Raw genomic sequence first — 20,580 nt, forward strand, 5'->3', positions numbered from 1 at the left:
TAGGGTTCCCGCTTGTCCAGTAAGATTGATAGCACTCTTTGGGGCATTTATCGCCCCTGGAGAGGTTGAGAACCTTGAGTGGGTTCTAAATGACAGTTATGGTTACTGTTCATTGAGCTCTTACTATGGGCCTGCAGTCTGAGTGCTCCACTCCGTGTGTAGCATCTCACTTAATCCTCACAGGCACCTTGTAAGGGAAGGGCCCACCTGTCACTGCCATTTCAGGCTTGAGGAACGTGCAGTGCGGGCGAGCCAGGCAACTGGCCTGGTGTTACCCGCTGGGGAGCCGCAGACCCGGGGTTCCGGCCCAGACATCCTGCCCCAAAGCCCATCTCCTTTCTTCTCCTCCTTTCCTTAATTGTCATTCCAGTTCTCACCCCTTGGACACCATGCAAAATATGTCAACCACAGTCATGCGTCTTAGACGTCTCCCATCCCCATCCCCTCCCCCCATCCACTTCCTCTCGGGTGGCAGCTAGATCTCCCTCGCTCTTCAGGACACCTTGGAAAGCCCTGGCAGCTCTTTGCACCAGACCCCAGCCGGGCACCTGAGTCTCAGTCTGCTCTCCACCATCCCCTGGTCCGTCTCATCCTGCCTGTTTTGTGTCACTGGCCCCTCAGAGGGCAGAGGCAGACCCTCTTGAAGCAGCAGGGGGTGGCAAGACCCTGCTTTAACCCGGACTCTGTGTTGATCCACCAGGCGACGTTGGGTCCTGTACCTTCAGGGCCGGAGACCAAAAAACGGGAGACAGGAGGGTGCTAGGCTGACCCCTGTGGGCGGGAAACTGGAATTACAGCAAAGGCCACCGACCGGACCTGCTAGTTTGAATTTTGACGTTATTCACCAGGTCCTAGGCTTAACTTTACCTGTGTGTGATCAATGCTAAAGGTGGGATGTGCCTGAGAGAAACAACCGTCCAGTACAGGGAAGTCCCACGTTTCAAATGAGCTGTATTCCAGAAGTTTGTTTATGAGCCCCCCTTTTTTTCCTATGAAGCCGTTCTGGAAGTCCTAGAATCGGGGAAAGACTGCTCTCGATCTAATGTGGCATTAGGATTGGCTCCTAAGCTCCTGACAGACTTAACGTTAAAAAAGTGGAAGATAACGTTGATGAGAAATGTTAAGGCTTAAATTCTTTACCTGTTTTTCGAATAGGTAACGGATGCACACAGTATCCTCCCCCCTGGATTTTTGTGCCCTTCTGGAAGTAGTCCACGTGTGGGTGTCCCTTCTAACCGTAGGGCCGCATGCTGTGGACACTGCCCTGCACCTCCTAGTGTCCACCCCACGTAGCTCGGCACCCGTTCCACATCCGTATACGTACGGGGGTCTTGCTTTCGCGTGGATGCCTTCAGCGGGCATTTGTGTCCTTTCCAGTACTTTGCTGTTACAGACGGTGCCCCAGGGGTTCTCCCCGTTGGCCGTGAGGAGACTGTCCCGGTGCCAGTTTGCACGCGGCCAGCCGTGCTGAGAGAGTGCCTCCGTTGCCCTGCTCCACCAGCCTGTTTTGGTTGGGGTTTTGTTTGTGGTGTTTTCCCCCAGGCAGTTGGTTCTACTAGAGAGCTGCAGAAATGAGCAGGATGGCCCTGGACCATCGCACGCGCTGGCTCTCTGACTTCCGAGGGGGCTGGGCGTCAGGGAGAGAGGCCGCGCGACCTGGAACCCACCGTTGCGCGCTCTCGCGGTGGGTTCTGTTCTGGCCGTGGGCTGGATACGCCTGCGAACCCGAGGACCCGAGTTCTGGGGGCTCGGTGTGCGGTTGTTTCCGCGGATCTGGCGGGTGAACCGCCTTCCTCGGTCTGGCTCCGAAGCCCGGCCCCATCTCTGCAGCCTCGCCTCTGGGGGGTGCGGGATGCTGCTTCCCTGGGGTCGTAACCTTGCTCCCCTGACACTTGGTTGAGAACCAGGGAGCGAGGGGGAAACGGACCTCTTAGCCCCTCCCCCCAGGGACTTGGTCCCTGCTGAGACTCAGGGAGGCACCGTGGGACACTGAGCCGCCGATGTCTCTGTTATGCCGGAGAATACCTTCACTTGGGGGCGAGGCCAGGGAGCAAAAAGGGTGAATGAAGCTGGTTAGAAAACCAGAAAAACAGAAGATGTTGGGTCCGGAGAGTGCCTATCTGAGAAAGACCAAAACGAAAACACGGAGCGATATTAACTGAAGACCCAGCCCGTCTTTCCTACAAGCGCTGTGTGTGTTTAGCCGGCTTCTCAGCCATGTTCGTTACAGTAAAAGTGGGTCCTGCCGGCTGAGTGCTGCCCATGTCTGGGCGCGGTGCTCGGGACTCTGTGCCCGAGGCAGATGCTGCTGTTTTCCCGGCGTGTAGACGGGACCTTGTTCAGAGACCTCTCTTCTCTGGCGCGTGAATAACTGAGCTCTGTACGTGGTCACACAGCGGCAGGGCTTGATCCACGTAGCTCTGAAGCCATCCTTTTAACCACCCCTGTACCGGCCAGGCCTTCGTGTGCATCTGGGCCAGGCCAGTCAGTCCCCATGAGGAGAGCCGGCCGACCCACCTGACTTCCAACGGACAAGGCCGAAACCCCGCGTTCACTCAGTGGTGCTTTCACCCTAATTATCTGTGTTAATTTTACTCCGTACATGGGAGATGTCTCTTTGAAAAGATGACGGAGGGGCGCGTGGGTGGCTCAGTCGGTTGAGCATCCGGCTTCGGCTCAGGTCATGATCTCGCGGTCTGTGAGTTCGAGCCCCGCGTCGGGCTCTGTGCTGACAGCTCAGAGCCCGGAGCCTGCTTTGGATTCTGTGTCCCCCTCTGTCTCTCTGCCCCTCCCCTGCTTGCGCTCTGTCTCTCAAAAATGAATAAACGTTAAAAAAAAAAAGCGTTTAAAGGAAAGGAAAGGAGCATAACAGGATAGTTTCCCGTTTAACGCAGCTACTAGAGGAGAATGCTGCTGGTAGTGGCAGCTGTAGATTGAACCAGGCCGGATTCCACCAGGGGGAGACAAATCCACGCCGATTGCCCCGAAAGAAAAAAACAAGGAATTATTTATACCATCCACACGTGTGTGTGAGTGTGTAGGAATGAGGGGGAAGACAAAAAGACGGGCGAAAAGAGGAGAGGGATGGCTCCGAAAGCCGTATCATTGTTCTCGCATGTCCACGGCTCTCAAGATCTAGAACGTGGTTCTTCTAGAAAAGCGGCAGGGGCTGTCGGAGCCCACGATCTCTGTGAAATGGTTTCACTGTGCGGAGTTGGTTATTGTGGTGCTTGAAAAGAAGGAAAGCTCCACTTGCCCAGAAAGCTTTATTTGAGAGCTGCGTCGTGAACCTCCTGTTGGCCAGGCGAGGCTCTTGAGGCCCCCGGTCCTTGCGTGAGCAGCATCGTCTCGGCAGATTCCAGCAGGCTTCCCAGCCTTTGACGGCAGCGCGTCACCCACTGGATCAGATGCGCCAACGGCATGGTCTGCGGAGCGTGTCGAGGAGCAGAGAGGACTCCCAAGAATCGAACAGCCAGCGGAGCGGTGGCAGGGATGAGTTCTTGCCCCCCGTACGGCTTGACACGGAGACTACCAACGATGTCTCATTGACATCAGAGCAGCCCACGATTTTTAAAGAGCAGCAAATTGCATCTGAGTTTCAGCCTCAGAGAGCCCTAGACTAAGTGATAATGGGCTGACACGTATCCTCAGCGGTCACGCTCCGCTTGTAGACATGATTGGCCGCAGCGGGAACGTGCTGAGTAGAGGTTGACCTGTCCTCTGGAAATCTCCACATCCAGGGGCAAGAATGGCGCGGCCACCGGGAGGCTGCAGTCAGGACCCTTTGAGTGCTTTGCCTCCTGAAGGGGCAGGCACGACCTGGAAGGTTCCACCTTGAAAATAAGCCCGATGAAGCTTTCCTCTTGGGCGAGTGTAGTTTTCCAGGCGTTCACTCCCCATCCGCCAACGCAGTCTTTCTCTCCGGGCAGACGTGGACTCCATGTTGAAACTTGGAGGGTGGTGTCCTGCCTGTCTCATTGGCCTTCGTGGCCAGGCTCTCGCACACACACGGGCCATGCCATTTGCCACCCGCTGGCTTCTGGTCGTGGCAGTCAGAGGACAGTGGGTTCTTTAAGTCATGAAGAGGTTTGCCTGATGCAGGCCACAGCAAGCCTCCCGTGTAACGGGGCCAACTGTGGTGTGCGGGGCCAGGGGCAAGGCCCCCTCGAGTTGAGCCCCCACCCAGAGCACGTGAGGAGATGGGGAGATAGCATCACGTTTGCTCTGGGCGTTTGCTAATATTCTTTGTTTCCACGTGGCATTTAGATACGGTGAACTTGCTAGAATATGACATCTCTGACGATACTCGTGAATCCGTCGTTAGGGGGGCTGCTAGGGAGGATTATTGTAGAACCCGTAAATCGACCCGGTGGATAGTGGTGGTTGCTTCGTTGAGACCCCCATAGCTCTGCATTTCGGGCATCCTCTGCAGTACAGAGTGTTTTGAGGTGGTGTTCTTCTTTAGGATAGTATCGTTTTGTGTCAGCGTCTCTTCCATTAAAGTGGGTACATTTCTGATTCTTCAGGTGATATATATATATATATATATCTTTTAATGTTAAGTGTTTTAGGACTCCTTGGAAACCAGCTCTTCTTTAGGGAAATAGAACTATCCTCTGCATAGCAGCCCCCAGAAGCAAGTTGCCAACATATATTTACTGTTGGGGAAAATTCTTCTTCTTTTTTTTTTTTTTTCCAATGTTTATTTATTTTTGAGAGACAGAGTGTGAGCAGGGGAGGGGCAGAGAGAGAGGGAGACCCAGAATCCGAAGCAGGCTCCAGGCCCCGAGCCGTCAGCACAGAGCCTGACGCGGGGCTCGAACCCACGAACCGTCCGAAGTCGGACGCTCAACCGACGGAGCCACCCCGGCGCCCCATCAAAGGGGAAAATTATTTACGCCACGGGGGGCAGTAATCGATCCACTGCAGGCATCGTGCAGGTCGGCCCTGGCGAACCGGGGTGGTTGTCGGTCGAGGCTCCAGTTGGTACTAACTGTTCAAGCCATACTTTCCTGCTCGAACACTTTCTTTGCTGAGACAACTTCCTCCCCTTTTCTCCCCCAGGAGGACACCATGGAGGTGGAAGAGTTCTTGAAAGAAGCCGCAGTGATGAAGGAGATCAAGCACCCCAACCTTGTGCAGTTGCTGGGTGAGTGAGCTCTGAAGAGACGGCCTCTCTCTTACGCCTCCTGGGGTGATGCGGGCGCCGTGACAGAGGAGGTGAACGTGTCTGACATGGACGTCTGTCCTCTGGCAACACTCAGCCCGTGGTGGCAAGGAGGCCGATGCGGGATGGTGTGTGCATGGACGGAATAGGCTGTTGCTTTAAGTGGAGACCCCAGAGTAGTCTGGTGCAAATCTCAGCCGGCCTCTGAGACCAGAGGTTTCGAGAGTCCCTTCGCTGCAGTTCTCCCGTGAGCGGACGTCACCACGTGGGGGTGACGTGGGCTGTGGGGTGTACACCTGACCTTTGCTTCTGAACTCGGTGGCGTCTTCTTCAGTTCGAGTTCAGGGGCTCGAGAGGAAGAAAAGAGCGTGGCCACCTCCCTCCCACAGGAACACATCACAAGCCACAAGTGCTTGGGACCGTATTAGACGTTGGGCCTCAGTCTTTGGGGCAGCCACAGAACGTGTTTCGGGGGCTCTTTTCTTTCATTTTCTTTTCTGTTTTTTAATTTTTTTTTTTTTTATGTTTATTTTTGAGAGAGGGGCACGGAGTGTGAGCGGGGGAGGGGCAGAGCGAGAAGGAGACACACAGCATCCGAAGCAGAGGCTCCGGGCTCCCGAGCCGTCAGCACGGAGCCCGACGCGGGGCTCGAACTCGTGAATGACGAGATCGTGACCTGAGCCGAAATCGGACGCTTAACCGACTGAACCCCCCAGGCGCCCCCAGGGGTCCTTTTCTGGTGCTTGTGCAGTCGGGAGCAGAGCGGCCCCCCGAAGCCCTCAATGTCTGTCTTGTTGGCAGGGGTCTGCACCCGGGAGCCCCCGTTCTATATAATCACTGAGTTCATGACCTATGGGAACCTTCTGGATTACCTGCGGGAGTGTAACCGGCAGGAGGTGAATGCTGTGGTGCTGCTGTACATGGCCACGCAGATCTCGTCAGCCATGGAGTACCTGGAGAAGAAGAACTTCATCCACAGGTAGGGGCCTGGCGGAGCAGCCCTCCTCGCAGCGCCGCGGAGCGAGCGTGGGGCCCGGGCAGCCTCCTCCACGAAACTCCAGCCCACAGGGCGTGAGGGCTCAGCCTCCCGCCTCAGCGCTGGCGGCACGTTGGACGCTGGAACAGAGGCAGACGCCGGGTTCCTGACTTTGCCAGCTCCAGGCGCGCGTCTGGGCCCACGGGGCAGTGGATCCCCGCGGTAAGAAACACGTCCCTCGGAAGCATCTTGGACTAAGTGGAATATCCAGCGAAGCCCCTCAGAGGCGTCCGTGCTCCCCGGGGAGGCAGAGCGCTCGGTGTCACCAGGAGTGACCTCCCCCACGGAGAGGCTCGCGTCGCGCCCACACCGCCCCGCGGGTACAGCCGGCGCGTGGCTTTTGTTTCCGAGCGGCGCGTTTTCTGCGCCCGCCCCCCCTTCCCTTTATTTCATTCTCCACTTAGCTTGCCGTCCTCCGGTCCGGGGACGCATCCACGATTGTCAGGACGGCGTCAGTGCGGTCCTGAATTAAGCGCCTTTGCTGTTCTAAAGCCTGGAGGGCTTTGACCTTCAAGCGGGCTGCAATTATCTTGCTGTTCGCATTCTTTGCTGGTGGAAATGGCTTCCTGGCAAAGTGGCGGCCCGAGCAGGACAGAACCCGATGGGCTTTGCCGGTGACTTTTATACAAGATGTTCTCCACGCCACCACCCTGAACTTTCCTCCCCAATTAACTCAAGTATGAGACCCGTACATGAGATTTCACAGCGAGGGACGAGAGTAGAATGTGTGAGACGTTGGCACTTCCTTGTAAGACAGATTTCCTGTGCTGCATGAGAGCCTGATTCCGATGCGCCTGTCACTCAAAGGGTGAACCCTCTGAGGCTGCAAATTGAGATTTCTTGACTTGTGGTTCGCTTTGCATGGCTATGTCTGTCCCCCCTTCATTTCACAGACTTAAAATGCTTTACCAAAATCCTATTAGGCACAAGTCTTCTGTATTTAATTGCTCTCTGCTGACGATCAGGCGATCTTACCTTCAGCCATCGCCTAAAGGTGCTGCCTCGTCGCATCCCCCTGTTCCGTTTTGCCTTGTGATTTCATGGTTAACATCCATGAACCAGAGATTAGACTCCCACCTCCCCGGGAGAATCCGGAGGCGAGAGGAAGCCGATTATACGGGAGAGAATTTTTAGGATACGTTCGGATACGCATCAGGAGGAAATAGGAAAGTAGGAAACACAGTTTGAGGAGGAGGAGGGGGCGGAGTGCTATGGGCTTTATTTTATCTTGTCCTCTGTCAAGTCTGGATAGGCCACATGGAGACTCCCTCTGATGGAAGTTTCTCCCAGTTGAGGACTGGCTGGTGCTTTTGTTCCCCGTGCCTGCTGTAGAGCCGTCCTAACCCAGCAGACCCTTAGGTGATTGCAGATAGGCAGGTGTGAGTTAAAGCGCTTTACGTATTAAGTCAGGACCACTCACGACAAGCCTCCGAAGTTGGCACTGCCATCATCTTCGTGTTATGGGTGCGGTAACTGAGGCCCAGGGTAATGAGCTTGCTCCCGCCCACCCTCTGCTACCTCTCCCCGCGGTGGGAGCCCGGGCGGATGCTGAGGCACGGGCACAGGTTCCCGGGGGACTGGACGCGGTCGTCGGGAGGGCGCCTTCCCTCAGTGGCGGTGGATTTGCGGAGCCGGGACAGCTCTCACGGCTGAACTCTCTCTCTCTTTCCCCAGAGATCTTGCTGCCCGAAACTGCCTGGTAGGGGAGAACCACTTGGTGAAGGTGGCTGATTTCGGCCTGAGCAGGTTAATGACAGGGGATACGTACACAGCCCACGCCGGGGCCAAGTTCCCCATCAAGTGGACAGCGCCAGAAAGCCTGGCCTACAACAAGTTCTCCATCAAGTCCGACGTCTGGGGTAAGGGCTGCCGCTGCGGCTCCCGGTCGGCCCTCACCCGCAAGCGTGGGCTCCTTGTCCCGGTTTTCTTTGTCTCCTTGCCTTTCGCTGCCTCCCTCTCACTCCTTCATTTGTTTTCCTTCATTCCTTAATTCTCTTTCTTACCTTTTTTTTCCTTTCTCACCTTACAATCTTTGCTCCCCTGTTTTCTCCAGAATGAAGTAAAAGCGGAGTGTTCTTCCAAAATAATTCAGGTTACCTTCCCCCCACCCCCAACTTCCCATCTCCAGCCAGAGCTTACTGCTTGGGTTTGTGGGGGCACTTAGCCAAGCCTGCAGGCACCCACGATTTTCTGAAGTTTGGTTTGGGCTTTACATAGGATATTGCCCCCTGAAGCTTCATGTGCCAGTATTTTATTTGTGTCTTTTGTTAAAGAACTTGTTACAGCAGGTAGTAAGCATATGAAGAACCATATGTTCATTGCACAGTGAGCCCGAGGTACACGTCACCCAGCTTTACCGGCCATCGCCTCATGGCGCTCCCGAACCCGGTACCCCGCCCCCTGCCCCGACCCTTACTGTCTTGAAGCAGACCCCCGATAGCATTTGATTTTGTCCATAAGTACTTCAGTATGAGTCTCTTAAAGGTGTCTCTTTTTTATCCTTGTAACCACATCGCCCTTCCTCCCCGAATTGATCGTCATTTTGAATATTACGATCCAGTCAGCGTTCACATTTCCAGTTGAGTGTTCGTAGTCCCGCTGTTGTGGTCTGTTTGAGTTGAGATCCGGATACTGTCCACACAAGGTGGGCGGTTGATGCCCCCTCAGTGCCCTCTGGTCTGCAGGCTCCCTCTCCGTATTTTCCTTTCACTCGCTCGCTATTTGTGGAAGAAACCTCACGTGTCCTTGCAAGTCTCCCACGCTGTACCCCGTGCTGTGATTTAATGCGTTCCTCTGTCTTTGGTACCCCTACTAAATGGGCAGCGGGATCTGGACAGTTTGGTCACATTCGAGTTTGACTTTTTTCTTTCAGCAGGAGCACTGGGTGCGCTGTGCCGTGCTTTGTCGTCAGTAGCTGCACAGTGCTCGATTTGCTCTCTTTTTTTGTGATTTTAGCAGTTTCTAATCCCCAGTGCCGAGATCCACTGATTTATTAGGGGTTGCCAGACGGTAATTCTCGAACGCTGTCACTCCTCGTTCCCGGCTTAGCTCAGTACGGCTGTCAGACGAAACCCTCATCTACTGTGGGGTTACTTCGGGGTACGGTTCACACAGGAAAGGCCGCATAGCTGTTTGTCTCCTTGCCCGGGCTTACCAGGGGTCCCGCAAACGAGCTAGTTTTTTAATACCCTCAAATGGTGACCAAGTACATTTTTGGATTTTTTTGGGTTTTTTCCTTTTGTGATAATATGTATGTATATATGTGTATGACGTGTTTAGATGTATCTGATGTGTTTTAATCCACGGTAGTTCTTCTCCTTATTGATAAGCAGAGTGTCTCCTGTTTGGCCAGATTGCTCCCTTTTGACAAGACCCCTTGTAGTCTTTGATGGCATCTGTGCCGTCTAGAGCGATTAAGATATTCCAGGTTCGTTCCGGCCCTGAACCTGAATCATCCGTTCTCCAAGGGGTCCTTGGATCTCTTCAGTGGGATCTGGGATTTCGAGGCTACAATCTGGGCTTTCGAAGATCTTGTAAGATTTTTATGAAACGTTTAGAGTTGGAAGGGGCCCTGGAGATAATCTCATATGCCCCGAAAGGAGACGTGGCCCGTCTGAGACACTTAGCCAGGTGATCTCAAAACTAGGAGTAGAAATGGCGTCCTGATCTCCAGCCCTAGGTTCCCTGCATCACAAATCCCAGTAAAGATGGTCACCTTACCTCAAAGACCCTGGAGAGGCCGATCAGTGCAGTCTCTTCTCCCCTGTGGTGCGTTTTAATCTGGTTCTGTCCTGGGCTGTGGGTCGTTAAAGGCCTGGTAAAATGTTGGTGTCTGGTCTGCTTCTGAGGGTGTGGTGGCTGCTGCTTTTTTTTTTTTTTTTTTTTTTTCTTTTTCAACGTTTATTTATTTTTGGGACAGAGAGAGACAGAGCATGAATGGGGGAGGGGCAGAGAGAGAGGGAGACACAGAATCGGAAACAGGCTCCAGGCTCTGAGCCATCCGCCCAGAGCCTGACGCGGGGCTCGAACTCCCGGACCGCGAGATCGTGACCTGGCTGAAGTCGGACGCTTAACCGACTGCGCCACCCAGGCGCCCCATATTTTTGAGAGAGACAGAGCCCAAGTGGGGGAGGGGCAGAGAGAAGAGGGGAGACACCCAATCCGAAGCTGGCTCCAGGCTCTGAGCTGTCATCACAGAGCCCGACACAGGGCTCGAACCCACGAACCGTGAGATCATGGCCTGAGCCGAAGTCGGATCCTTAACCGACGGAGCCACCCAGGTGCCCCCTGAGGGCATAGGTGCTTATAATGTCCACTACACGGGTAACCAATTTCAAATGCAAGATAGTTAAATTTGCCACATCTTGAACAATCTTCCTCTCTCTTTTTCCTTGCAGCGTTTGGAGTACTGCTTTGGGAAATTGCTACCTACGGTATGTCACCTTACCCAGGAATTGACCTGTCCCAGGTATACGAGCTGCTAGAGAAAGACTATCGCATGGAACGCCCGGAAGGCTGCCCAGAGAAGGTCTACGAACTCATGCGAGCATGTGAGTCTACCCCACCTGGTTGTAAAATTTCTGTGTGGGCTTTGTAAGAAATTCCCGTACAGGAGTGTTTTCCTAAAGTAGAAAAGTATTTCCCTTCCTGTCTTTATTCACATTCTTCAGAAGCAACTAATATAACAGGTGCATACTTAACTCAGATTCCGTGTCTCTATGCACGTTATGTATACATAGTATTTATGTGTGAGGCTCTTTCTGTTTTTCATGCAAAAATGGGATGGATGGATACCAAACTTAGATTTCTTATTTAAAAATGCAAATTCCTGGGCCCTGCCTCCAAACATTCTGCTGTAATAGGTAAATACTCCCGGTGACGTTTACCTGGGTTGGTTTTATTTCGTGTGTGTGTGTGTGTGTGTGTGTGTGTGTGTGTGTGTGTGTGTCACCACTCCCTCAACTTTTTTTGCGCACAGCCGTAAGGCTCACGTCAGTTTCACGTCCATATTTCAAAGACCCCCGTCCTCTCTCCATCCCCTTATTTTTATACAGCTGTTTAGCTTGCCGTTAAATGATGTATATTCATCCATCTCCTCCCCTTTTGATGGACATTGGCTTGTTGTGTGTTTGGCTTTTGCCATCGTGCGCAAAGCCAGGATGAACACCCTCCTACGTAGACGTCCGTACATTGTGCCGGTAGTTGTGGAAGTTGACCTGTTGGTCCAAAGAGCTATTTGCGTTTTAAATTCTGAAAGATTTTACCGAATTGTTCTCCAGGAAAGGTGTACCAATTCATGTTCCCACCAGAAGTGTAGGAGAGTTAATTCTGCATCCTTACCAACACGAGCCTCCGTCAGTCCATAATCCTCATGTTAACCTTGTTTTAATTAGCCTTTCTGTACTGGTGAGGACTTTATTAGACTTTGATAACCCAGAAGTGAGGGTCAAATGGGAGCCACGTGACTCCGTGATTCTCTGCACTTGATTGAGTGGGGCCGGGGAAAAGATTTATAAATGCAGTTCTTGCTGTCACAACTCTCTGGGGCTCTGCAGTCCATATTCCTGCCGGTATCTAAGGTCTTTTCACATTCTTAATGTCTGTGGCAGGACACGGTGACATTTGTCACTTGTCCCAGCACAAGATGGTTAGGTTAGCAAGATTTGGGGTGCTTCTTTCATCACCAGATCTTCCTTGAGAATTACTAGCCCCACACTTGTGAGCAGGGCCTCATGCGTGGTCTGCCTGGGTCTCGTCCGTCCAGGTTGGCAGTGGAATCCCTCCGACCGGCCCTCCTTTGCTGAAATCCACCAAGCCTTTGAGACCATGTTCCAAGAGTCCAGCATATCAGATGGTAAAGTGCCCATTCCTGGGGGTGCCTGCAGTGGGGCGAGAGGTTGGGATGGAAGGGACGGCCGGGCGGGGCTCCAGCCTGGTGGAGCTCTTCACTTCCGGCTAGAAGAGCCCCAGGCCAGCAAGTTATCTGAGACCAGAAGGCCGGGCAGAGGCGTGGAGCGTGGAGATCTCGGTCTTGTGGCCACGCACCTTTCTGGGAAGTACCGAGTGCGGTTTTCTCAGCATCTGCGTCTCTTTTTCTGTAACTGTGCGTGGATGACCACTCTTGCCTGAGAAACAGAAAGAACGCCAGACTGACGCCATTACTAACGGCCGCTGATTTTTGTTTTTGTTTTCGGTGGTTCTTAGAAGTGGAAAAGGAACTGGGGAAAAAAGGTGTGCGAGGGGTTGCAAGTACTTTGCTGCAGGCCCCAGAGCTGCCCACCAAGACGAGAACGTCCAGGAGAGCCGCGGAGCACAAAGACCCCACTGACGTGCCCGAGACGCCCCACTCCAAGGGCCCAGGAGAGACCGGTACGTCCCCCCACCCCCACCAGGCCCGGAGGGGTCCACGCCGTCAGGGCCAGTGTAGGCGGATGGGAAGCAGTGAGTGCGCCTGCACGGCGGGCGGGCTAACTCTAATTCCTTGTCAGTGGTCCAGCTTGAAAAGAAGAAGGTTCCCCACAGCGGCCCACCCTCCTCCTGGGAATCATCAGGAACCATTGGTTTCGGTAGTTAGCTCAGTCAGGTAGGCACAGGTGCTGATGAAACCGATGGGGAAGACAAACCCGCCTTCTCGCGGATTATTCATGGCATTTGTGGTTGCTCTTGCAGGGCAGATACAGCAATAATAAACATCGAACCAGGTAGAGAGCAGCTTGTGGCAAAAGCACTGGTACGAAAAGCTCCCCGGGACGGACGGAGCCAAGAGACGCCCGTGGCACAGAGCCGGCGTCCGCGCCTGGTCTCTGACACAAAAACCTGTCGGCCACCGTTCCCTAGACGAGCCAGCGAAGTGGGGGTGGTGCGGGGGTCTCAGGATGCTCGCAGGAATGCTGCTCGCAGATGGGGACCTGGTGGCCCCCGTGCGCCGTGCTCTCCTTTGAGTTAGGACATGCTTGTGGAGCGCTTGCCACCCTGTCCCCCCCAAACCCCAGAAATCTGGGTTCATAGAGGCTCCTAGGGGATGCTCTGATGGACCACAGACCGAGCGAGTGGGAAGGGGCACGGCAAAGCCCGAATTATGGGATATTTAGCCATAGCAGGATCTGTAGTCCCAGGATTCCCCATTTTTTTTTTTTTTTTTTATATTGTGTGCCCATGTCAGTTAAAAAAACAAACAAAAAAAGATGGGAAGCCTGGGTGTAGATGCGTACAACTGTGCAAATATGTGTAACTTAAAATATACCAAAAACGTACACTTAAAAGGTTTATATAAGAAAAGAAATCCAGATTACAGTGTTTTCCCTCCATACCCCCTGGGTCGCCCTGCTCACCCACCCTGGAGGCCGTGGCATAGAGACCATCCAGAACCTTGGACCTTTGTCCTTCTGTCGGGTGTCATGATTTCGGCAACTCAGTGGTGGGAATGGGGAGAGGCCACCGTGGAAACTTCAGGCTTATTAGAAGCCCGGTGATACACAGCCCTGTTCGTTTACGGCCGTCGGGATTCGCGTGTCGTCTCCTGGTGAGCCGAGAGTGTCGGCTTTTGGGTCCTGCGATGGGGCTGCACAGGGGTCGTTAGAATCTCACTTTCTCTGCCTCCTTCTGCTGGATTGAGGTTTGGGGAGGTCTTCAGCTTTCCCTGAGCCGGGTGTCCTGCGTGCCACCCGGTGTCCTGAGGGGCGCCCCCTTGTGCCCCCCTTGTACCTCTGCTGCGGTTAAGGACCCCCCCTGTGCTGCTCGGGTGCTGACAGAAAACCGCTCTCCTCACAGCCGCCCCCCTGAGGGTGACTTCTGTCATTCACTGGCCCCGAGCTTGGCAACACCAGAAAGATTTCTTAGGAGCTATTATTCGTGTGTAAAGAATGCCCATTTAAACATCTGTAAAGGTCAGTCCTTGTTTGCCAAGCATAATAGCCCATTGTCGCTATGGTGAGCGTCCCCTTCCCTTCAGGCCCCACCTCCGAGGAACCATGATTGGCAGGTTCGTGGGGCGCGGGGCCTGACCCTTTTCTCGGCCTTGTCGTGGGTTTCACGCACCAGACAGTGGCACGGAGGGGGCTCTGTGCTGTAAAGGAAGCCCCAGTGCAGGGGTGAGGACGAGTGCCGCGGCTTTCTGTGCTGCCGTCCTCAAGGAGAGAGACCCGTGCTCTTCCTAATAACACCAGTAGCGACATGGGCAACAGTGAGCCACTACGTGCCAGAAGCTGGGACAGATCCTCCTTATATTGCATTGTATTCACACAGCCACGCTGCGGGTGGGTCTTTCTTCTTGCTTTTAGTGTTCACTTATTTATTTTGAGAGAGCGTGAGCAGGGGGAACAGGCAGAGAGGGAGAGAGGAGAGAGGAGAGAGGAGAGAGGAGAGAGGAGAGAGAGAGAGAGAGAGAGAGAGAGAGAGAGAGAATCCCGAGCAGGCTTCGTGCCGTCCGCACAGAGCCCGACACGGGGCTCGATCTCACAAACCACGAGACCGTGACCTGAGCCCAGGTCAAGAGTCGGACGCTTAACCGACTGAGCCACCCAGGCGCCCCGTCTACAGGTGGGTTTTGTTTCTCCATTTCGTAGATGAGAACGCTGAGGATGTGTGGAGAGGCGTCCCTTGCCTAGGCCTCGCGGCTGGGGGGCGGGGGGCAGGGGGGAGGGTGGCAGAGCTGGTGCTCACGCGCAGGCCTGTCCGGGCCCAGACCCGTGGCTGGTCCTCTGGGGAGCCGGTGGCCAGCCCCAGGTTCCCCCTCACAAAGGAGCCTCTAGTCTGAAGCTGTTAAACTCTTCCCACTGTGTTTCAGATCCTCTGGACCACGAGCCCCCTGTGTCTCCACTGCTCCCTCGAAAAGAACGAGGTCCCCAGGATGGCGGCCTGAATGAGGACGAGCGCCTTCTTCCCAAAGACAAAAAGACCAACTTGTTCAGTGCCTTGATCAAGAAGAAGAAGAAAACGGCCCCAACGCCCCCGAAACGCAGCAGCTCCTTCCGGGAGATGGACGGCCAGCCCGAGCGCAAGGGGGCCGGCGAGGAAGAGGGCCGAGAAACCAGCAACGGGGCACCGGCTCTCACACCCTCGGACGCAGCCGAGCCAGCCAAGTCCCCAAAGCCCAGCAGCGGGGCTGGTGTCCCCAACGGAGCCTTTCGGGAGTCCGGGGGTGCAGGCTTCCGGTCTCCCCACCTGTGGAAAAAGTCCAGTACGCTGACCAGCAGCCGCCTAGCAGCCAGCGAGGAGGAGAGTGGCGGCAGCTCCAGCAAGCGCTTCCTGCGGTCCTGCTCGGCCTCCTGCGTGCCCCACGGAGCCAGGGACACCGAGTGGAGGTCCGTCACACTGCCTCGGGACCTGCAGTCCACGGGCAGGCAGTTCGACTCGTCCACGTTTGGAGGGCACAAAAGCGAGAAGCCGGCTCTGCCTCGGAAGCGGGCGAGTGAGAACAGGTCCGACCAGGCGACCAGAGGCACGGTGACTCCCCCACCCAGGCTGGTGAAAAAGACCGAGGAAGCAGCCGATGAGGTCTTTCGAGACGCGGGGGAATCCAGCCCGGGCTCCAGCCCCCCAAGTCTGACTCCAAAACTCCTCCGCAGGCAGGTCACGGGGGCTCCTTCCTCTGGCCTTCCCCACAAGGACGAGACCGCCAAGTCCGGTGCCTTGGGGACACCTGTCGCAGCTGAGCCGGTGCCCCCCGCCAGCAGAGCAGGGCCAGGTGCGTCCGGAGGGACCGGCAAGGCCCCCGCCGAGGAGCCCAGATCGAGGAGGCACAAGCCTTCCTCCGAGTCCCCAGGGAGAGACAAGGGGAAACTGTCCAAGCTCAAACCTGCCCCACCGCCCCCGCCGCCGGCCTCCGTGGGGAAAGCTGGGAAGCCGGCTCAGAACCCGACCCAGGAAGCGGCCGGGGAGGCCAGCACTGGCGGGAAAACGAAAGCCGCGGCTGTGGTCGTGGATGCTGTGAACAGTGACGCCATCAAGCCCAGTCCGCTGGGAGAGGGCGTCAAAAAGCCCGCGCTCCCATCCGTGCCAAAGCCGCAGTCCAGCAAGCCAGCGGGGGCCCCAGCCGGTGCGGCGTCCGCCCCCTCCACGTTGCCATCAGCAGCCTCCGCCCTGGCCGGGGACCAGCCCGCGTCTACTGCCTTCATCCCTCTCATATCGACCCGCGTGTCTCTTCGGAAAACCCGCCAGCCTCCGGAGCGGATCGCCAGCGGCACCATCACCAAGAGCGTGGTCCTGGACGGCACCGAGGCCCTGTGCCTGGCCATCTCCAAGAACTCCGAGCAGATGGCCAGCCATAGCGCCGTGCTGGAAGCCGGCAAAAACCTGTACACGTTCTGCGTGAGCTATGTGGATTCCATCCAGCAGATGAGGAACAAATTCGCCTTCCGCGAGGCCATCAACAAACTGGAGAATAATCTCCGGGAGCTTCAGATCTGCCCGGCGACAGCAGGGAGTGGCCCGGCGGCCACTCAGGACTTCAGCAAACTCCTCAGCTCCGTGAAGGAGATCAGTGACATCGTACAGAGGTAGCAGAAGCCGGGCATGAGGCCGGCCGGAGCCACCTGCAGTGCGTGAAGGCTTCCCCATGCCTGCGACAGTGGCCGACACCAGACCAGTGAGTTGGGACCTTGGCCCGGGAGCGCTGCGCCACACGGAGCCAAGGGCCACTGTGGAACACAGCCCGACTACCTGTGTTTTGTGCCAACTGTCCCGCACTTCCCCCTCCCCGAGCCCAGGCTCCCTGAGTCGCCTCTGTCCCGAGTTCTATCTGTGGAGTTCCTGCTCTGTGGACTCCGGTCGGCCCGCCGGCCTCCTCCCCACGTAGTGCTCCAGAACTGAGCTCTTCCGGCCAGGGGTGAAAGCAGATGAGCATATTTCCTTTCCGCTGGTCTTTCTGGAGGCCCTCCTCTGGGGATGCCTTCTCCTCCGCTTCCCGCAGGAAATGAGTGCCCTGAACAGGAGCCTTGTCACCCAGGCCTGAGGAACTGTCCTCCCCACCTACCCCATGGAGGGAGCCGGCGCAGAAGACCCGTCTCCAGAATTACATCCTGGGAAGCGCTTGCCAGCTGGTCACTCTGCCCTCCGTTGCTGCCGGGGGCTGGTGCCCTCACATTGCCTCGTGTGAAGGACAGCTCTTGATTTGGGGGGTGAAACGGGGTGCTAAAACCAGCCGGCCCTTGGGTCCTTGCTGTCTTGTGGCACTGCTCGGCCTGGATGGAAAGCTGGAGTCTGAAGGGTAGGAGGGTCGCAGTCCGGCGTGCAGGGTCAGGGGAGGCAGGCAGGGTGGCTGGCTGGGGGAACAGCTGGTACCCAGATGGCCTGGGGCTGGGCCCAGCCTACCTTCTTTTCAGGCTTCCAGGGGCCCAGAAAAGGCACTTGGTCTTGATTTCTGACCGATCTCCTTCTCCTCCCTTGTACTCCTCTGAGACCAAGTAGATTCATGCAGAGCTCTTTCCTGTGTGACAAGCCAACCTTTAGTTTTCCGGAGCATTTCATGGCTCTGAGCTCAGACCAGTCGCCTCCGGCACAGAAGGACCGGCCACCGGTGCACGGGAGGAGAAGGACTGTGGCACCAAAGCCCCAACCGTTGCTGGCTGTGCGCTAAGAGGCCAATGTCCTGTTGAATCGCCACGAGTAACAACACGCAGCCCACTGTTTCTGCTGGGGTTTTCAGGGATGGAGAAAACCACAAACAGATGAAGCCCAGAAAGTGTCTCCAAGAGCAGGCCTCGGTCTCCTCTCGCCAGGCTGCCCAGGACCAGGCTCTCCAGCCAGGGGCCCAGGCCGCCTTGACCTTGACCTAGAGCAGCTGCTGAAGGAGGGGGGCAGGCACCTGCCTGGGCCTCCTGCCGGGCCCAGGCGCGACCACCTTCCACCCCCATACCCCCGTGACCTCACAACGGCCTCATCACCCGAACTTGTTCTTTATTTCTCTGGTAGAGATGGTTCCCTCTGCATCGATTTGTGCTGTCCTCACAGCTCATCACCTCTTTGCCCCCTCCCCCCCCCCCAGACTTCTGTGTCACACAGACTGAGGGAGGTGCTAGAACACCACCAGCGGCCTTGCAGACAAAGCAAAACCGACCCCACCCAGGTCCCCTCGACCACCTCTTTCTATAAGGTACTGATTTTTTTTTTTTTGTTCACATGATGTGCCACTATATTTTGCATTTATATCTTGGTATTACACTCTTTTATAGACTTGCTCTTTTATAAATGACATGTAAATAGTTTTCCACTATTTTCCCTTCTCAAATGCCTATGGTGTCTTTTTTTTTTTTTTTTTTTTTTGGTCCAGTACATTTTGTTTCTGTATATGACTCTGTTTTTTGAATCCACATCTCTCCGTAGTATTTTTTAAATAAATGTTTACAACGTTAGAACTCGGGCAGATGGGTCTGGTCTGTCATTTTCCCTGTCCCTCCGGGCTGTGGTGTGCAGACGGGAGGGAGGGGGTCCTCGTTGCCCTTAAGGGGCTGGAGGCTCCGGGGTGGGTTTTACAGGAGTGCGGTGGGAATCCTGCATCCGGGCATCATCCTCGGCCTGCCAAATGCGGTTTCTCTCCCTGCCCTGGCCTCCGGCCCTTCTTGCGCCCTTGACACGGATCTGCCAGCAGCACTGGACGTGGGCCCTGCCTCCGAATCGGGAGGAAGAGGAGTCCAAGGGCTGTTCCAGCTGTCAGGCCGTCACAGCGTCATTGAATCGGGAGGAAGTACGTCCTGGGCTCCACTGGCCTGGAAGCGTTAGTCCCTCCACAGGTGCGCCTTTTTCCTCTGCCTGTGACCCTGCCTCGGCTCCCCGCCGCCCCCGAAGCGCCTCTCGCGCGCTGTGGCCCACCCGCCCCGTGTCTCCTTTCTCTGTGCGCACGAGGAGGGGCAGGGGGCCTGGAAATGCCACCTGCAGCGCCGTGGCCTCTCCCAGCCCCCCACCGAGGGGACCGAGGGGGCGCGTGCGGCCGTTTCCTCGTCTTGGCCTGCATTTAACGCCAGCTGACAGCTTGGAAAGTGGCAGTCGGGGAAGTGAGTGGTGCTGTCTGATAATGATACTTATTAAGCCAGCAGCCTTGTCAGGGGACACGAGTCCTGCTCACCAGAGCGTGTGCGGGACCACGGTTGAGTGGACCCTCCGCGGCCACCGTGCTGCCTGTCTCGGGCCGGAGGTGAGGCCGCCGGCCTGCGGCGAGGGCTGGTGGGACCGCGGGGTGTGCCCGCACCCGGGGGCTGCGGGAGCCCCTCCCTCGTTTCACGGAGGCCCGGGCCACGCCCTGTCCAGGCCCCAGCTCTCCCAAGTCAGGGGGCCTTCCTCGAGGGACAGCTCTGGCGTCGGAAAGAAGACGCGCAGTGACTTGGAGTGACGGCCGCAACCGACGGGCTGCTTCCTCCGTGCCAGACGTGGGCCCGGCCCAGAGTCTTCACGGAGCCCTCTTAGAGCACATTGTCCCGTTTTCTTGACGCCCAGCAGTGAGGCTGCAGCCGGGCACGGCCCTCGCCTGGTGTCCCGTGCCTGTCACCACAGTGGCTGTGCCAGGGGGAAGTACAGGTCTTCTCTCAAGAACATTCCATGTGTCACCCGAGCTTCAGAAACTTACTTGGGTCTAGCCGTTCCAGGACCGTGGTTCCTGCCCTTGGTCAGGTCACAGAGCCCCTTGAGGACTTCGCGCACCTGGACCGAGCCCCCGAAAACCCACATACGTGCACACACGGTTTTCAGGTAATTTCAAGGCCTGCCCTCCAGGTCCGGAACCAAGGAGCGCCCGAGGGTCAAGCCTGCCAGAAGGGCCAGCAGCTGCCGTTGATGCTGTTTTCACAAAATCCAAGCCCAAACGTCAGAGTGAGGATCGCAGGGAAAAACCCTCAGACTGAAAACCGTCCAGATGCCGTCAGCACAGAGGAGCAGAACGTTGCGATGTGTTCACATAGTGGGATGTTACGGAGCAGCGGAGACGAACACACTTGGCCGCAACCCCGCGTGGACACGAGTCATGCGAACGTAACGTTGAACAGAAGCAGCCAGACACGCAGTTGCGATGCCAGAAACTTCCGTTTATTTACGGCAACACGGCTAGCCTGTGGTGTCGTGTTAGAAGTCAGGACGGAGGGCCGCTCCTGGTTGGGGTGCAGGGGAGCTCTTGGGGGGCAGGTGACACCGTGCTTCTCAGTCTGGGTCGTGTCGGCCAGTGGGTCTGTCACTTGGTGAAAATGGAACTGTGCGCAGAGTGGGAGCCTGTTCTCCATGTGTGTCATATTCCAGTGGGAGTTTTCTTAAAATCACAGCCCACACGTGGGCGTTCTCAGCCACTACAGATGTGCCGCGCGTTACCACGTGACAGCCTCTCCCTTTTTTTTTTTTTCTAACGAGGGAGGTTCTGTCGCTGTTCGGCATTTGATGTGTGAGGAAGTTGAGACTC

At 56.0% G+C, this 20,580-nt stretch overlaps 1 protein-coding gene across 2 annotated transcripts in view; it reads left to right on the forward strand.

Annotated features, from left to right (window-relative positions):
• Positions 1-18,561, forward strand: part of ABL1 (ABL proto-oncogene 1, non-receptor tyrosine kinase) — a 143,218-nt gene extending 124,657 nt beyond the window's left edge. For both annotated transcript variants that reach the window (XM_045468789.1, XM_045468790.1), the window contains exons 5-11: positions 5,065-5,149; positions 5,969-6,146; positions 7,878-8,062; positions 10,601-10,753; positions 11,968-12,057; positions 12,408-12,572; positions 14,989-18,561. In XM_045468789.1, the coding sequence (XP_045324745.1) occupies positions 5,065-5,149; positions 5,969-6,146; positions 7,878-8,062; positions 10,601-10,753; positions 11,968-12,057; positions 12,408-12,572; positions 14,989-16,703 (2,571 nt within the window). In that variant the 3' untranslated portion in view covers positions 16,704-18,561. The remainder of the gene's footprint in view (positions 1-5,064; positions 5,150-5,968; positions 6,147-7,877; positions 8,063-10,600; positions 10,754-11,967; positions 12,058-12,407; positions 12,573-14,988) is intronic.
• The last annotated feature ends 2,019 nt before the right edge of the window (positions 18,562-20,580 follow it).

The sequence above is a fragment of the Leopardus geoffroyi genome, chromosome D4 (genome assembly GCF_018350155.1).
Source record: "Leopardus geoffroyi isolate Oge1 chromosome D4, O.geoffroyi_Oge1_pat1.0, whole genome shotgun sequence".
Classification (NCBI taxonomy): Eukaryota; Metazoa; Chordata; class Mammalia; order Carnivora; family Felidae; genus Leopardus; species Leopardus geoffroyi.